At 43.3% G+C, this 18,583-nt stretch overlaps 1 protein-coding gene and 1 long non-coding RNA gene across 2 annotated transcripts in view; both read left to right on the top strand.

Moving 5' to 3' along the window:
• LOC116094029 overlaps positions 1-1,343 on the top strand; it is a 3,747-nt gene extending 2,404 nt beyond the window's left edge. The window contains exon 2 of the long non-coding RNA XR_004119941.1: positions 1,203-1,343. This is a non-coding gene — a long non-coding RNA (uncharacterized LOC116094029). The remainder of the gene's footprint in view (positions 1-1,202) is intronic.
• A 5,889-nt stretch (positions 1,344-7,232) lies between these two features.
• Positions 7,233-18,583, top strand: part of Erich6 (glutamate rich 6) — a 29,428-nt gene continuing 18,077 nt past the window's right edge. The window contains exons 1-7 of the mRNA XM_031376158.1: positions 7,233-7,809; positions 8,335-8,392; positions 13,410-13,504; positions 14,233-14,295; positions 14,624-14,679; positions 14,769-14,885; positions 17,542-17,652. Of these exons, the coding sequence (XP_031232018.1) occupies positions 7,233-7,809; positions 8,335-8,392; positions 13,410-13,504; positions 14,233-14,295; positions 14,624-14,679; positions 14,769-14,885; positions 17,542-17,652 (1,077 nt within the window). The remainder of the gene's footprint in view (positions 7,810-8,334; positions 8,393-13,409; positions 13,505-14,232; positions 14,296-14,623; positions 14,680-14,768; positions 14,886-17,541; positions 17,653-18,583) is intronic.

The following is an 18,583-nucleotide window of genomic DNA, read 5'->3' as shown; positions in this document are numbered from 1 at the left end:
CCCCGCCCCCCGGTGCTGATGCTGTTGGGTGCCGAGTGCCAGTGAAGCACAGGTACACCAATCAGGGGGTAGGAAAACACAGCCTAGAATGTGGGAGGCCAAAGCTGAGGTTCCCTGACTCCTGGACATCCAGGTGCCATTGGGTCTCAGAGAGTTGGGAGCAGATCTGGGGAACCAGTGGGTGGGGAGGGGGCACAGGTTGAGGACAAGGAGCCCAGGCCGGGACAATGGGGAACTCCAGCTTAGCTCCTCAGCTCAAGAACTTAGCCGAGGTTGTCTGGGAGTACAGAGAGGCCTTCTGCAGAAGACTTAGGCTATGGCTCTGTAGGCGAAGGCCTTCTCCATGCTCCCCACAGTGACTTGGATGGAAGAGACAGTTCTGTATTCCAAACTGTTTATTGACTGTTCATCATGGAAAATGGGTGCATACCACCTTCTTAGGGTGAACCAGAGATGAAATACCTTTTCCAGGAAGGAATGTCCGGGAAAGGAAGCTTATTGGCTAAACCCTCAGGGTCTCTAGATACCTCCTTAGCATGGAGAAGTCTGTTTTGAGATACATAACCACAGGTCACGTTTCCTTATGTGGGAAGTGTGGCTCGTTCCAGGCCAGGAGTCTGGCAGGGAGCAGGGAGCAGGGAGCAGCCTACCATCTCAGGTGGGTGCCTGGGTGCCAGGGACTCTGAAGCCACTCAACCTACCAAGTCTCCTGGCATTCCAGTCTAACAATGCTCTGTGGGAAGATAACAGTGAGCCTGCTTAGTGTTCAACTGTCCCCACCCGCTGGGTGGTTCTTCTCTTTCTGTCCTTACAAGTCTGCAATGAATCTTAAAGTGACTAAGGTGAGAGGTCACCAGGACAGGGGCACTCTAGAGGAGAAATTAAAAATAAATAAATAAATAAATAAATAAATAAATAAATAAATAAATAAAAGAGAGCGATATGGTAAAGCCTGGGGGGGAGGAGGGGTCCTATGAGGTGGCATTTGAGTTTAGGTCTGAGTGAGGATGTACTGAGGGATGATGAGCCAGCATAAGAATCCCTGCAATGGGCATGAGCTTGGTACACTGGCTTTCTGTGGCTGCTTTTAACAAGTTGCCACACATAAAATATTGAGGGCAAACCCAGTGTCTTACAATAGCACACACTAGTTATCTCACAGATAGAGCTAATGACATATCTCCTGCTTTACCCCATTCCAGAATATAGGATTCAGGAAGTGAAGGGCTTCATCCATCTAATTCCCTGTTGTATCCTCGGAGTCTGAAGCACGGAATTGAATATTTGTTGACTAATTCTCTAACTGAATGCAAAGCATGATGAAATAAATTATGGTACATGTACTTGACATAAAGATTAATAAAATATATGAGTGTGTTCATAAGGTCATGCTAAGCAGGAAGGGGCAAGATATACACTACATATAAATACAAGGAGAAAGATGACAGGGAGAAAATATCTGCATATGTTAGTTTTGGCTTCAGGACAGCTGTGAATGGGTATCTCTTTTGGTTTCCACCCCCTTTAAGGCATTACCAATTTTTTTCTGTAATGAGCATCTCTTCCTTTTATAATAGCCAAAACTCTGGATTGCAAATAGTCCAACCAGATGATATCAGGTGATGGCTAACCCTAGCTGAGTACTGCTTTCCCACTCAGGAGTCTCACCAAGCTCCAAGATGGTTTCTGATCTAGCCATCTCTCAAGTCTTTTGACCCGCTCCCCTCCCTGGGCCTCCCTTCTTATGACAGGGAAGTTATATTGAAACTCTATATTATAAAAAGAAGTTTCCAGTGCATGTCACTAAGAGCACGTCCACACTATTAATGGAGTGTTTGTTCTGAGTTACCTTCCCTCTCCCCAGCCCATATGCCCTTGGAAATCAGCAGAAACTAAACTCTGCGTTTCAAGAAAAGCAAGTGCCTGAGCCTGAGCATTCAGAGAGCAAAGCGATGAGAGTGAATAGACACAAGTCTCAGAAATGAGGCTGATCACCTGACCAGAGGACAAGCCCCAGCTCCAGAATGACTGAATGCCTTTGTTCCCTCCTCCCTTCTCCCTGTGTAACCGAACAGCTACAAGAAAGATCTCCAGGATAGAAATCCACCATCTTCTCATAGTGCCGGTTCTCTGTGTCTGGCAATCACGGTTTGGGAGTTGATTGATTCTTGCCTCCGCTTATTGGCTTCTCAACTCATTTGCTTTCTGTTCTTGCGTCTTGTCTTTAGTTCTAGCATCGAGCCCAGATGCATTACCCCCAGGGCCTCAAGTTTTGGATCTGAAAGCCTAACTAACTCTGTTCGTTACCTTTGGGCTGTCTTTGAAGTAACAAATCCATGCTCTTTGTATCACAGGTGAATTATAGTCTCAGTTAGGGTCTGTAGTCCCAATAGTCTTTTCTTAGTACCCTGGGGCTGCACTGCAGGTTTGTTTGTGCATTAGTACAACATCATTCTATCAGGTCTCCCCATTAATTGAGTCTCTGTGCCCCACAAAAGCAGTGAGGCCATTTAAATGGTTTAGTAGAAGTTGATGGAGGCTATTGTTAAACATAAGCCACACCTTTCTCAGAGGGACCCCAGCTTATAAAAATCAAAGCCCTCCTCAGCAGATATCAATCATGTTTGCTCCTGCATCTTTTCAGGTGAGACCCAGAGCCAGCTTCTTCCCTTCCTTCAAGGCTTGTTCAAGTAACCTAGTAAGGTCTTATATGGCCACCAAGAGAGTGAGATCCAGAGAGCCTTATTCAAAAGCTACAAAACTGCCATATGAAAAACACCAGATGGCACTTCGATGTCTGAAGGTGATGAATGGTTCATTCTCCACTAAGATACCTTAGTGGAGATTTAAGATGTTAATGAGCTACTCCATGTATGGAGTTGGAGAGCACTCTATGTAATGGAGCATGCACAAGCATGCCTATGCCATGCTAATCTGTGCTGTGCCAGGCAGTGCTGGGCTGGACTGTGCAATGCTGACTAGGGCTGTGGGCCATGCCATGCACCCAGCCCAGCCTTTCGAGCCCTTATTTTTTGTGCACATGGATCCACTTGATAAATTCTTTCTCCCTGTTCAGACCCACTTCATCTTTTGGAAATGTATCATTTTCTAATTTTCTATGTCACTATCCAGATCCTTGTTCCGGGACTGAAGCAGCCTGGAAGCCTTGCAGAGGTGCCCAGTAAACCTGATATTCTCTGCTATCAACCACCTGTGTGATAAAAAGAATTCTTGCTCATGACTCTGCACCCATCTCCTAAACAGACTTTATTGTTATCCATAGAACTTATGCCATTCCAACATAGTGATTGTCATGTGGTCCCTTTTCAGTGAAAGGACTGGCATGGGACAATTCCAGTGGTGTAACACCCAACAACTATTTTTATGTGAACAAATTAGACTCAGGATGCTTAGTCTATGAGTGAGTAGATGGACTAAGTAACCCTGCAGTCACTGGCATCAGCTAGGATAAAGAGTACCTATTTCTTTATTACTCCAGAGACAGTCCAAAGACAATTGAAATTATCTAAAAAAAAAACAAAAACAAAAACAAAAACCCAAATGTCAGCCATAAGAACACCCCCCTTTCTAGTTGTTAGTCAGAGGAGTCCAAATGACCCTCCAAAACATTGTAGGCCATGTTACCTTTAGTTGCCTCTCAGAGGTTGGAAATAAATATGTCTAGAAATACCATCTACTTCAGACACCAGACTGGAGGACCCCAGTGGGATCTGACTTGAAAGGCTCCTCCCTGAGAACTAGCTCTCATAAACCAGTGTTATCTAAGCTTCCAAGGAAGAAAGCAGCCAACCATCCTGCCCAGTTGTGGTGCCCAGGAGCTGCATCAGAGATGTGCACAACATGATAGCCTCAAGCGTGCAATAGTGGCACACATATCTTGGCAGTAACCAATGTTTCTCTAACTGGACTCAAGGCCTGATCAATGGAGGAGAAATCATCCCTGCTACTGGAAAACTAGCTAACTACATGGAGTCAGTGAGGCCATGGATCCTAGAGAAGAATCTATTACTGCTATTTTACTAAACCAGCAGAATTACTAACTGCATTCTAAGTACTCATGCTTACACCCACAAATAAATGTAGTTTTCACCCCTCGTTAAAGAAACTTCTCTATGCAACAGACAGACATCATTGCAGCAAACCACAACTGTCCAAAAAGAGAACAGTAATTATAAAGTATCCAACCCCCCCCCAAAGGATACATTCATAACACAGCTCCTCTATCTACAGCTCTAGAAACAGGGCAGAAGACTGTAAAAGCCAAAGGACCAGGAAATCACTGCAAGAATGTGTCTGGGTCTCATAAAAATGACAAGGAAGCACAACAATGTGGAAATGCCTACAAGATTCTGCACACCAACAACAAATTTGAATTGTATAGAAATTGAGGTCTAGCCTGTCTCCCGGTACTGGTGTCCTGGTGGCAAAGGGAGAAGTAACAATTGGTACGTGACAACACAGAGAACCACCACAGACATGTATTTGTGTCTGGGGAAACGTAGCTGGATTTTCTCATCTGAAGCTCTCAAGATATTATTTTATAGATTATAGAAATTATGGGTATCTTCTAAAGGGAATTATACATATCTAAAAATGGAGTAAATAAAACACAGCATTGATTTCCCAAAACAAAGTAACTAACTAACAAAATAATAGTAATAATAATAATAATAATAATAATAATAATAATAATAATAATAATAATCATGCCAGGCCGTGGTGGTGCATGCCTTTAATCCCAGCACTTGGGAGGCAGAGGCAGGTGGATTTCTGAGTTCGAGGCCAGCCTGGTCTACGAAAGAGTGAGTTCCGGGACAACTAGGACTATACAAAGAAACCCTGTCTCAAAGCAAACAAACAAAAAAAAAAATCAGCTAAATAAAAAGATACTGGCTGATTTTTCAAATTTCATCAAGGGATGAAGGCTTGACCACCTCAGTCATGTAGTTTGCCCAGTTTCAAGTCCCAGATCCTGAGAAAACCCTGGGAAAGGGGATTTTGAGAGTTCTAGGTGATCCCTGGTCAGAAGGACAAGAGCGTGACATTTAGGGAAACAAGGCCCTGCTCTGTGTGGAAGGAGACTCCCTAAAACGTTTTAAAAGAAGTTGGGCAGGTCTAAACAGGAATACCCTTTAAATGTAGCTTACAGTGTAACTGGTAAAATGTAGCCATTGCAGAAGCCACCCAGAGGCAGATAGTCTTAACTAAGCACACCCACCACGAACCCCACCACCACCAAACCCTCCACCCCCAGCCAGTCTCTCCCCACAACTTGACTGCTCTCCACAATCCCCAGAAGCAGAGACACAGCTGTTACCTTTACACGTGTTACTTCCCTACATAGAGGGCCAGTTGAATTTTAGGACCTAAGAAAATGCTTACAACACCAGAGTGTTCTTATTAGGATACAAGCTCAGTTGTAAGGAGCATACCGCAGGCCCTGGGCTCATCCCTAGCACCCATTCCCAACATTCTAAAATTGTCTGAATAGGACTCCATAAGTCCCACTTACTGTCCTCACTCCCACACCTCCTGAGTCTCTGGAGTGCCTTCCTGCCCTGGGCCTGACAGGCTGCTCTCTATATCCCTGTCCACCCACATCTGACCTTTTGTTTCCAAAGCCACTCAAACTTCTAGACTGCCTCACTAGCCTGTGGCAAGCATTCCATTGGCCTTCAAGATCTTCCATTCTTTTAAAAAAACACTCTGTGCAGTTTCCCTCTGCCCCATCCACAGGAGTGTTGGACAATTTCTGCCACTCACTCCCTGGTCTATATTCTAATGCCAATGACCTTGATGAACCCTGCCAAGTAGTTAGGTACTCTGGCCAGCTCCTTAGGCAGACTTCTGCCTAGAGTCCTGACTCTACACCCAACAGAGATCTGGCTCACAAAATTGCTTAATAAATAAAGCGCCGGATTAGCAGCCATCAAAATAATTGCTCATGGAACCAACCACAAAACAGCACCATGTGGGTTTGTCTAAATGAAAACAAAAGTTAAGGCCACAGTGCCACCACAGAGCCCCCATCACAGAGTTGTCCTGCCTTCCATTTGACCTAAACCAAACCACTTTGGAGGAAGTCTATTCTCAGATGGGACCCTCCAAAGGCGTCACACTGCAGCTAAACCCAGTACCTCCATGTCCCTACTGTGGTGTTCCCAGTGTTCTTTGGACAAAATATGTCTGAAATTACAGGCCATTATTCCATATTCATCAGTATTCACAAATATCTTTAAGGGATGGTTGTTTCCAGTCCTTTCCCCCACCTCCCAGAAATAGGCTAACAGAAGTCAAGTGGCATAACAGAAATCACTCAATAGTGACTCATAGGCCTGACCCTGGGCATCTAATGAGCGAGTCAACCAGATGTCCACCATGTTTTCCTGGATACCACTTTTTTGTTGTTGTTGTTGTTGTTTGTTTTTCGAGACAGAGTTTCCTGTATAGCCCTGGCCGTCCTGGAACTCACTCTGTAGACCAGGCTGGCCTCGAACTCAGAAATCTGCCCGCCTCTGCCTCCCAAGTGCTGGGATTAAAGGCGTGATCCACCACCGCCTGGTCTCCTGGATACCATTTTTAGTATGTGCAAATATTTCACAAAAAATAACTTAAAGTGCCATGAGTAGAAACAAAGCTCCCAAAACAAAAAGTGGTATGTGGTGGCCAGATATCTCAGGTGTTTTCTATTCCAAAACAAAAGGATGGATCAAGGAATCAACCAAACTAGGGCTAGAGGAACCCAAAATTTCAGCAGCAAAATATATAAGATGCCAAAAAGTCACACTAAACAACAAACATAAGGCAATGTTATCATAAGATGGCAAACTACAGACCAAAGACTGGTATCTAATATTGTAAGCAGAGTTTTACGGGAATTTCCAATAGTCATATTTCTAATAAAAATCAAATTCCACAGCTGCCTCAGTGCCAAATGACATTGTAAGCATCCTCTTAAAAAAAGCCAGAAGAGCCAGCTCCAAGGAAAGGGAGGTTGCTTCTCTGCAGGCTAAGAAGGGCTCAAAGACCTAGAGAGCAAAGGCAGAAAGGAGCTGAGCGCGGGGTGGGGAATAGGGGACCACCCACCACCTGAGCACTAAAGGGGTCCTGCGGCTTTAAACCCCCAAAGGTCGGAGGTTGCCCTGGGAGACTGACGCTCAACAGCTGCGCGTGCTCAGGGTGGCACGCTCGGCTCCGGGTTGCCCGCAGACATGCGCCCAAGTCAGGGAGCTCCGAAGCCTCGAAAGAGAGGCACAATGTCAAAGGGGCCAGAAGAAGCCTCCAAGGAGATGGTGGAGGAAGAGGAAGCACAGGGGACGCAGTGGGAGCAAGAGGAGGAGGGAGATCGCGGGGAACAGGGGCAGCAGGGGGAGCGGGAAGCTCAAGGGGTGCAGGAAGCTCAGGGGGAGCAGGGGGAACAAGGAGCTCAGGGGGAACAAGGAGCTCAGGGGGTGCAGGGAGCTCAGGGGGAGCAGGGGGAGCAGGGAGCTCAAGGGGTGCAAGGGAGGGATGATAGGGTGGGCAAGCCGCAGGAAAGCCAGAGCCTGTTCCCTGAGTCGTTGAAGGAAGAGGACATCTGGAAGGCCATAGGCCTCGATGAAGGCTTTGACGAAGACTCCCTGGAATTCCGTCCCCGCCTAATTAGCGTGGTCAGCCCCAGCCTGAGTACCACGTCCCCGCCCAGCGAGGTGTCCAGCCCCTCGTGGATCGCAGAGGAGCCGCTAGAGAAGCCGCTGCCGCGCACCGAGGGCTCTCCTTCTGCTTCCAGCAGCGGCTCGTCCCACAAAAGTAGCGTTGGGCTTCTCCTCCCTCCCTCCTGAAGGGTGGCCGGTGCTTCCCGCCCCCCACCCCTACCCCTGCCCAATTCAGCCACACTATCAAGGCTTGGCTCTGATGGCTCCTAATGTAGGATATAAGGGAAATTGTTTAGGAGAAGTAAAAGGTCACTGGGGCACTAGTGCCTGTTGGATGCTGAACTTACTGAAGCAGTTCTGCCTAACACCCCAACACGCAGCTCTCTCCTGGGCAGTGATTGAACTTCCTTGCTGGAATATGGTTTACTTTAAAAGGAAGCAGAGCATTTAGAACGAGCTCCTTGAAGTCAAAGTTCACATTTTACTGTGGGTGTATCTTAACTGTTGGGGGAAAGGGTAGCGTCCTTGTGCATTCTAGGATATTTTGTTTATCAGCATACACAAATCATACACACACACCCCTGTGACAACCACACTGTTTCAGTTCCCTGGGGCCAAAATTTCCCTTGGAGAACCCATGGCATGGAGTGGCTAAACTATTTAATGTTTCATTTGGCAGGCTATCCCAAAATATTTCAGACATTTAAGAAAGACTTGTCTGAAGTGACTGTAGATAGGTAAGAAAATGTTTTTAATTTTCATTTTTAAAAGCAAATAATGTTTACCTTTTTAGATAGACTTGTTGTTATAACCCAAGGAACTTACAACTTACTGATTCAAAAGTGTTGGTTTTGGTTTTGGTTTTCCCAAGCATGATGCTAATACATGCTGTAACCCCAACATTTCAGAGGCTGATATAAGAGGATCCCAATTCCAAGCCACTCTATCTTACATAGCGTAAATAAAAAAAATAAAAAATAAATAAATAAAAACATGTAAAAGCAAATAATCAAAACCACTGACATTAGTAAGCACTTTGTAAGAGATAAAGTTGAAGTTCCTGTCTTCATCTTATTACCCAATTATAAGTATATGTCTGCTTATCAGTGTGATACAAAGTAAGTACATACTATGCAGACAATAATAAGTGCTGGGGACAGAAGATGGCTCCGTGGTTAAGGAAATAGACTAAGTTGAGTTTTCAGCACCCACCAGGGGCATCTCACAAGTGCCTGTAACTCCAGCTCCAGGCTCCAGCAGGATCTGTTTCAAGAGGCACCTGCACTCACCTATACAACGTCCCCCACCTCCTGCCCTCTGCTCCCACCACAACACACACACACACAACTGAGACTGAATGCTTATGTTTTCCTCCCTTCAGAACACACACTGTGCCTGTCAGGTAGGATTCTCCATCGTTCTTCTTTTTTATATCTTCCATATCTTCAGGATTTTTGATATTCAGATGTTGGTGTACAGCCTGTGTACAGACATTTTTGTTATTCTGTGATTCACGGCTGGAATTCTGAGAAGCTGTTACTATTGCTGTTCAGAACACTTTCTGACTGCTCTTTACCACCTTCAAAGGCCCAGTAATATGTTAATATGCCAAGTTAATGTACCTTTATTCCTCTTTCCTTGACCCCTTTCTGTTATCACTTATTTTCAAGTAATGACAACCCTTAGTTATCCACTTGCATTCATAAATGAATGACAGCAACTAGAATGAGACCTTCCTACAGGGAGTACCTCACTTCTCTAAGGGAGGGCTTATAGGAACCTTGGGTGGGCAGGTGAGGAGAGAAGGTCATCCTCATTGGTCTGTGATCCCAGCATTAGTACAGTTAAGAGAAGGATGCTATATTTTGTGGTTAAAGTGCTTTATGGTGAAATGCTCAGTCTGCATTTTTCTCCCTTTTTTCTTTCTCCTTCCCTTCCTTCTACCCTTCCCTCCTTCCTTCCTTCCATCCCTCCTAATTTTCTTCTTTCCTGCCTTTCTTTCTTTCCTTGAGCTTGTTCAGTCAGTAACTGTGTTCTCTGTTTCTCACTCAAGGGGAAAATTGCATAGGTATATGACCATTTTTTCAACAATCACAGTAACAACACACTGTTCTTTCCATTCCTTTAGAAATAAAACTACTAGGGCTGGAGAGATGCCTTGGTGGTTAAAAGTACTTGCTGCGCCTGCACAGGATTCAAGTTCAGTTTCTAGCATCCACATAGTCCCTAACAAACATCTGTCACTCTATCCAGTTCCAGATGCCCTCTACTGGTCTCTAGAGGCAGCAGGCCCACTTGTGGTGTACATGCATTCATGCAGGCAAATCACTCATATACAAAATAATAATAATAATAATAATAATAATAATAATAATAATAATAATAATAATAATAACATAAATTTATTTAAAGAAAACTGATCCCTGTTGCCTCATATAATGGTAGAGCAGGGAGCTTTGGGGGCTGGATCTTCCAAGGTCATTTCTTGACTTGCTATCATGATAGTCACCATTCTGTCCTTTCTATGTTTGATTGCATGAAGATAGAAGTTTCTTAGAAATTCCCTTCTGGAAAAACCTTCTCTTGTTTTAAGCTTGTGTATCCTCTGCTCTGGCTTTCCTCCTTTCTAAGAGCTAAGTATTAGTTACATACCAATTACAGCATGTTTTTAAGGCTAGACATTTAAGAATCTGGTGTTTGCTTGTTTGTTTCACTAAAATCATCAAAAGGAAAAAAAAAAGTGGATTGTATACTGAGCTGCCATGTAGCTGTATTTTTCAGCTATATTATTTCAAGTCCATGGGAAGCTCCCTTTTCCATACAAGATTCTTTTTTTTTTTTAACTTTTTTTAAAAAGATTTATTTTATTTATTTTATGTGTATGAGTATACTGTAGCTGTACAGATGGCCGTGAGCCATCATGTGGCTGCTGGGAATTGACCTCAGGACCTCTGCCGAAGGTGCTTGCTCGAGCCAGCTCGCTCCCAGGCCTGCTCGTAATTCACTGTAGCTGTATTCACACGCACCAGAAGAGGGTATCAGATCTCATTAACTATGGTTGTGAGCCACCATGTGATTGCTGGAATCCGAACTCAGGGCCTTCAGAAGAGCAGTCAGTGCTCTTACCTGATGAGCCACCTCGCCAGCCCCCAGACAAGATGCTTGTGTCTCATAAATTTTTCTAAGAAGATGTTTTAAAAGCTAAACACACACACACACACACACACACACACACACAAATCAAAGTATTCTTTACTGACTTTGGTGAGATAAGGTGTGTGTGTGTGTGTGTGTGTGTGTGTGTGTTTTAATGCCCTAAAAATGTAGCCAACATCAGTTCAACTCTATTTTCATTTGCCTTACTGCTATTCTCATTGAAATGAGACACTTTAAAGGACAGATTGTGATGGTCTGAGTGAGAATTTCTCCATAGGCTCACATATTTAAATGCTTAGCCATCAGGGAATGGAGCTACCTGAGAAAGATTAGAAGGATTAGGAGGTGTGGTCTTGTTGAGGAAATGAGTCAGTGGGGGTGGGCTATGAAGTTTCAAAAGCTCAATCTCCCTTTCCCCTTTCCCTTCTTCCCTCTCTCCTCCCTACTCTTCTGTCAGGATGTAAGATTATAAACTACTGCTCCAACACTATGCCTGTCAGCTTCCCACCATGTTGATCATGGACAAAAACTGTAGACAAGCCCCCCAATTAAGTGATTTATAGGAGTTACCTTGGCTATGGTGTCTCTTCACAGCAATGAAACAATAACTAAGACACTGATGAAAGTGACAAAATAAGTTTTTGACCAAGACAGAAGCCTCTCTGACTCTTTTAGACATCCCTTTGTCTCCATGGGCCTCCATTTCCTTGCCAGTAAAAAGGAAATACTAAGGTCTTGGTTAGCTTTTGTGAAGGTAATCAAAATATCTCAGGTAAAGCAATAATCATTCCTATCTAGTATGCTCTCCACAAAGTGAATTCTGTGGCCATCCTCATTTATCTTCCACCTAAAAATTCCATGCAAAAACTTTGGTAGAAGACTAAGGAAGGCAAGGACACTTTTGCATGAATAATGTGTTCATTTTTGTTAGCTATTGCATTGGGGGTGGGGATGGGGGAGAATACACAGCAAATGTCTTGAGATTTCCCTCTCATGTTGCTTTAACTGGTCGTACCCACAGCTTGTCTCTCAGGAAGGTTAGATAAACAAGATGCCCTCAGAGATTTGCATAAGTGGCCTCTGCAGAGAAGCTCTTTGCCTATTCCAGGATACAGTTGCTTCAAAACTGAAAAACAAAAGCACTTCACTGATGCAATGTGCCAGGAAACAAAGTGTCAAAATGACAGGGGAAGATACAGTTGAACTCTGGTAGAAAAGTAACAATGCTAAATTGAAGGATTGAAATAATGTCCTTTGATCATTTGAGAAGATACAATTCTTTAATTAAAATGTCAAGAAATAAGGGAGATTGGAAAACATTTATTTGTTATCAGTAGAGTTATTAAATTCTTACTTCCCTGCATTAATCAAATAGCTGATTAAAGTACCCAGAGAGAGGGAATAGAGGTCTCATACTTACAACGTGTTTGCCATAACATCAGCGCTTTTTAAAAAATCTATATAATTTCTTAGCATTCAGGAAATATAGGCAGCCAAGCTCAAGGCCAGCCTGGTCTGTAGAGCAAGTTCCAGGACAGCCAGGCTATACAGAGAAACCCTGTCTTGAAAAACAAAGCAAAATAAAGGTTTGCATTATTTCTTGTGTGCATGTAGCACGCATATGCATGTTTATATGCAGGTGTAGTCATGTCTGCATACGCATGTAAAGGCTAGAAGTATCTTAACTTATTGCTTTCCACCTTGTCTTATCTGAAATGGTCTTTCACTGAACCAGGAGCTCACCACTGTGGCAAGACTGCCTGGCCAGAAAGCCCAGCCCTATATCACTCTAAACTAAAGGAAAGGAACACTTTGTGTTAATTTAAATTTACATAAATGTTCAAATGAGCGCATCACTAGCACAAGCAAGAGGGTCCTGCACACTCACAGATATAGTGCTAGTAAATCCCTACAGGAAAAAAAAGTTAGAAACCTCCAGGATCTAGAAAGTGTTAAGTTTGAACTGGGCCTACTGAGTCTATGCACACTGACAGCAGTCTCTTTCTCTACCCTCATGGTTGCCATGAAAGAAATATCAAGGATTCTCCTATAGCTGTCTATGAGTCTATAGTCCTCACTTCTTCAAGCTTCACTGCTTAAGCACCTTAAGCAACCAGGAGCAACAGATTACATCCTGTCTGATGCACAGTCACCAAAAGGCCAAATCTTTCTGTCTCTGCTTCTTGAGAATTAGAAACAACCAATCTGCACTATGGTGTACTTGCCCCATCAACTACATGTTATGGAGCTTCCCCTTAACCACTTAACCTCACCGGCCTGAATCTCTTTAGAACCCCCACCATTCCTGTCTATGACATTATATAACTCTTAATAAAACTCTGACCCAAAAACCAGTTCTCCTCATCGTCCCTCATGGACACCAAATCTGAGGACTCTGAGGAAGACTTCCCAAAGAACTTATTTGATCGAACATGTCATGTTTAACTTTACTAAAAATATAGGAATGGAAGAAAATATTTTAAAAGAGAACATGAGAACTTTCTGTGGGCATATGTTATTCAACTAAAAATGTACTATGTACCGTAGACTTGCTAACAACCCTGTAATTACACTCTAACATTTTGATTTAAATTTCAGAAACTTGTACCCAAGTTTGTATGAAAGAGTTCAGATATCAATACAAACAGAAGATGAAAGCTGGCTTCAACAAATTTCTGCTAGAAAGCAAATAAGTGAGTCCTTTGATTGTTTAGGTTTTATTGGGAGGTTGCCTTGCAAACTGGAAGTTCAACTGGTATAGAAGGGCAATAGAGCTGATGCTGAATCTGGGTGGTACACATAAACATTGAGATATTGGGCAAATGTGTTAACCTTGGCAACATCTGTTAGCCAAGAAACAAGCCCTGAAGTGACACCAAACCTCCTGGCACTTCCCAGCATGTTGTTACAGCATCCCAAATGAACTAAGACAGCTTGGTCACTTTCCCACATCAGGAGTGGCTGTCTCTCTGAAAAGACTACTTGGTAGTCCATTATAGGGTCATGGGATGCTCCAAGGTTAGTTGTTTTATTAAGCCCTGATAAGGCCTTTATGATCATCTTTGTGCATTAATGTTTATGCTTGAACTAGCACTTCTGTTGACATAATGCCTTAAAATATGTTTAATGTTTTCTTTAGATAACAGACATTCTCCCTGACAGTTCACCTTCTAATCCTGTCTCTAATGACTCTCATTGCCCCTGGTTGCTCTGGGATAGAGAGGGCTGTTACATCTCAGCAGCCATCTTCTTTGTCTCTGGGTTCATCCATCATTCCAACTCTATCTGTTTTAAACCTAGGAATCTAAGCAGAGTGACAAAGGCACTTATTTCTCTATGATTTTTTTCCATACTAGACTTTGTTTCTCCTTTTTTGATGATGAATATATGCATACATTGTTGTTGTTGTTGTTGTTGTTAGAAAGAATACCATCCATTGAGATAACGAAAGCACCGACAGAAAATCTAGCTTCTAAGTTAAGAGGTAAATGGTTGCTTGTTTTCATCTTCTTTTGCTGGAAAAGACAAGTTGTCAGTAAGGAACAAACCTGACTTGTACAGTGCTGAGAATGTACCCTGGCAAGCAGTGCAAGTAAAAGGCTTGGGGCAGGTGAGGGGTGCATGTGTATGAGCATGTGCATGCATGTGTATAAGCATGTGTGTGCATGCATCTGTGTACATGCATACCTATTCCTGCTTGAATATGGTATTCTAGTAGGTTAGGATGGGGAAGAACCTCTAAAATAGAGAAAAATAGAACACACTGCAAAATGGTTTGCTGTTTTTCTATTGAATCCATCCTTTCTCTTCAGGAAATTGGATAATTAATCCTGAAGAGCCCAAGCTAAGCATTTTATGTGAGATGGAGGTAAGAGCTAGTTGTCATAATAACTAATGCATTGTTCTTGTAAAGTGACTTATTCAATTTTTAATTGTTCTCTCTCTCTTCTTATTTAGTTTAATGAAGACTTTGTAAATTTGTTTGAAACTTCACTAAGGACGTTACCCAGCATTGGGCCACCGGCCATTCTGTCATATAGAAAAGAGTACCCCTATATGGATGTTAGCTGTAAGGTATTTCAGTTCATGTGCTTTATTATTTCTGTAAAAGGACATATGGACATATGGACAGTGGTTTGCACAGTAGATGTGAATATACTTTAAAAGATTCAACTCAAAGGGTTCCTTTACTTAGCACATGGTGTGGCTTCTTAACTCCTACCATCTGAGTGCTGTAAAACAAAACAGCCTCTGCCCTATGGTTCAGGAGGCTACAAATCTGGATCTGGATATCAACAGGGTCACCACTGTAGGGAGAGTCTCTTCATTTTCCTGGCTTTACGGACTGCTGGACAGGGTGTAGCCATCCTTGGCTGGCATTTGTATCCTGCAAGTCTCTGCTTCAGTATTCACTGGCTTCTTGTTGGGTCCCTATATCCAAAGGTCCTTCCCTACTGACACCACCAATAATACTAGATCAGACTTATCCCAATAACCCCATTCTAACTTGGTGACCTTCATAAAGACCAAATTCAGTCACATTTCCAGGTACCAGAGGTCAAACATTCAGTGCATCTTCTGGGAAGGCACGGTTCAACCAACAGTAGTGGTTGCAAAGCCTACAAATACAGGTGAACCTTTGCCATATTTAGTGATATCAAGGAACCAGTTAATGCCAGTATTTGATAAGCTAGATTAAGGTTTCCTTAGTAATTCCATGGGCCAGAGTGGTTAAGAAATGGCTAGAAGCACAGCCATTGCCCAATCTGATATAGTATATGACCATGTGAAGAGAATGCACACTCCCAGATCCAAATCCCCTTGATGACATCTTCTGAGATGTACCAGATGATATCTTATGCATAGTAAGAGTTAGTAAAGAGTTTTGCCCCAGTATCACAGCACATATGCAAGACTGAGGAGATTCTGGGAATGCACTGATGTGCAGCTCATTACCATTATGCACAGCAGTAGAATTGTGTGGTATTAACAAATACCTTAAAAGCCACGTAACATGACACCAACAACTATTTGATGAGCTGTTTACCCCAGTTTGGAAACCTTATAGTCACTCTACAGACTCTTCAGCCTGGAATTTTTACCTGAACAGAGCAATCCCCTTCTTCTAAGCCAGAAGGGCTTATATCCAGACAGTTCTCTTGAGCCATTGGGTTCTATGCTTCCTCTGACTCCCACAGATGGGCCTGACCATAAGAAATGCCTTTTGGATTCTTCTCCAGGAAGATTTCTTGACCTGGACAAGGCTAGGTCCTCTGGCTTTAGAGGCAGACATTGACTGTAGCATTAACATTTGTTGAGTTCAGGGATGGTAGCAGCTGGCCTATCTAGCCGTCCTCTTCATACCTTCTTCACAAGTCTCTTGTATAGAAGTAGTCATCACATCATAGTCATTACCATTTCATTTTTCATTATCTCTGTACTGCAAGACTTTGCCCACTAAGCACTCTGGTTTTGCCTGTGCATTAAGCTTATTGTGGGATGGTTTTGACATTCTACAGACGTCTTTACATAAGTGGCTAATCCCTATTTACATTAGCTAACTTGATTGCCTTTAGAACTGGATACCCTGTCTTGCAGGATAATTGTCATGAGAAATATAGATGTGTTAGTACTGTTCATGCCCTAAAAGGCACATCTGGATTTTTTCCTAAGGTATTTTTCTGAGACTCAGCTACTCACCTGCCCAGAACCCTCTGAAATCATAGCTGTAACAAATACTAACATGGCCTTAGTGTAGTAATCTCTCACAGTTACCCAACCCATCCTGACTTCTATTTTGCTTGTTTCCCCTCATCATCTTCCTCTCCTCCTGAATTTCCCTGTGGAGTTCAGGACTCCAAGCACAGACATCCCAGAAAGGAAAGACTCTGGCTTATTATAGAAAGTTTGAAATTGTACAAAGGTGAATGTCAGATGTCCCTTCCAGGCTCACGTATTTAGCTACTGATGCTGTTTCAGAGGCCTGTGGAATCTTTAGGAGGAGGAGTCTTGCTGGAGGACATGGGTCCTTAGGAGTGGGTCTTCTGGGTCTCATAGACTGTCCTATTCAGGCCCCAACTCTCTGCTTCCTGACTGCTGAAGTACATAGCCAGCCACTTCACATTCCTGTTACCAAAGCCACAAGGGTACCACCACTGCCACGGCTTCACGGCTGTGATAGACTGTATCCTCTAAGTCATGAGCCAGAAGAAACCCTTCTTCATTAAAGTAAGTTCTGTGAGGAATTCTGCCACCAAGACATAAAAAGTGGCAAATAGGTATACAGTAATGGCAAGGCATTTTCTTACTAGCATTTACAGGTTACATAGTCTATACTTCTGTCCTTTCTAGAAGACTTTGAGGTCATCCTTTCTGAAGCTCTCCCATTTGCATAGCGCCAAAGCACTTGCTCTGCAGGACTGTGCCAGAGAACAGCAGTTGAAATGCATTGCAGGGCTTCTTAGTCCCTCCGAACACCTGAGTGGAAATGATGTCACATGCTAGACCATGCATATCTTGCTGGCTTGGTCCCTTTAGCTACAAAATTTCAGACACTTAAAAGTTACCCATCAAGTACTTCTGTGATGATTGTTCTCAAAATAAATTGGCACAGTCCCCCCATTGCCTTTGTGGCCCTGCTGAGCATTCACAGGCCACAACTCCACTCCTATTACTCCTAAGCTTACTGGACCTTAGGACACTTCTTCACTTTCTCTCTCTTTCTCTGAAGGATGAAGAAGAGCTGAAACCCATGTGTGAATTTTGTGGAGGTGTTCTACAGTCATTGTTTTTTAAGATGGACACTTCCTCTGACGATGCTCAAACCAAACCAAAATCATATGTAAGTTAGTTCTAAATAAGTCTTGACTGAGGAACGTGTGTTATTTTTAAACTTATGTAGTATTTTCTCCTGCTTCTTTCTCTTACATTATCATTCTTAAGGGTTAGGTGTTAGCTGTCAAGGAAATGCCAATCACATCCACTAGGAAGCTATAATTTAAAAGACTAATGATAATATGTTGACAAAGCTCTGTAGGAACTAACAGTATGTTTAGCCTGGTGCTGCGGCACATATATATCATCCCAGAACTCAGGAGAGAGAAACAGGAAGGTTGAAGGTTTGAGGCCAGCTTGGTCTACATAAGGTTCTGAGGGTGGTAGATAAAGAGAGAGAGGAAAGAAGAAAAGAACTGCTAGCAAACTTTCAGTCCTGTGGCCATTGAAGATGTTTCACAAAGGAGAAGGAAGAGCCTTGAATGAGATAGACTTAATGATTAGGAGTCAGAAGTTGAGGATGACCATTTAAGAGTGGTCATCAAAGTTCATCATCTTACAAGAGAAGCTGACAAAAAACTCAACACAGACCATTCAAAGGCCATTAGTTCATTCCACATTTGAAATAAATTGCAGCTTCCGGTTTGTCTGGGCTGGTGCCCAGAGCAGACCTTGGGCACAAGCTCTGCAGCCAGTCCCACAACACCCAGAGTAAGCTCCACTCCCAGGCACTCTGACACACCCAGGATCAGAGGTGAGGAGAACCCAACATCTGTCTCAACACTGGGAGTAACTGGGTCCAGCTGGACCAGGCACATGGGAACTCTGCCAGCCCAGTGACTCAGGTTCCTTCCAGTCTGTCTGGGCTGGTGTCCAGAGCAGACCTTGGGCACAAGATCTGCAGGCAGTACTACAACACAGAGAGGAAGTCCCACTCCCAGGTGATCTAACAAGCCCAGGGTCACAGGATCCCAGAATCACAGGATCACAGAGACAGC

The sequence above is a fragment of the Mastomys coucha genome, unplaced genomic scaffold (assembly GCF_008632895.1).
Source record: "Mastomys coucha isolate ucsf_1 unplaced genomic scaffold, UCSF_Mcou_1 pScaffold16, whole genome shotgun sequence".
NCBI lineage: Eukaryota > Metazoa > Chordata > Mammalia > Rodentia > Muridae > Mastomys > Mastomys coucha.
The sequence above is the reverse complement of the archived record's forward strand: the minus strand, read 5'-3'. Positions and strand labels throughout refer to the sequence as shown.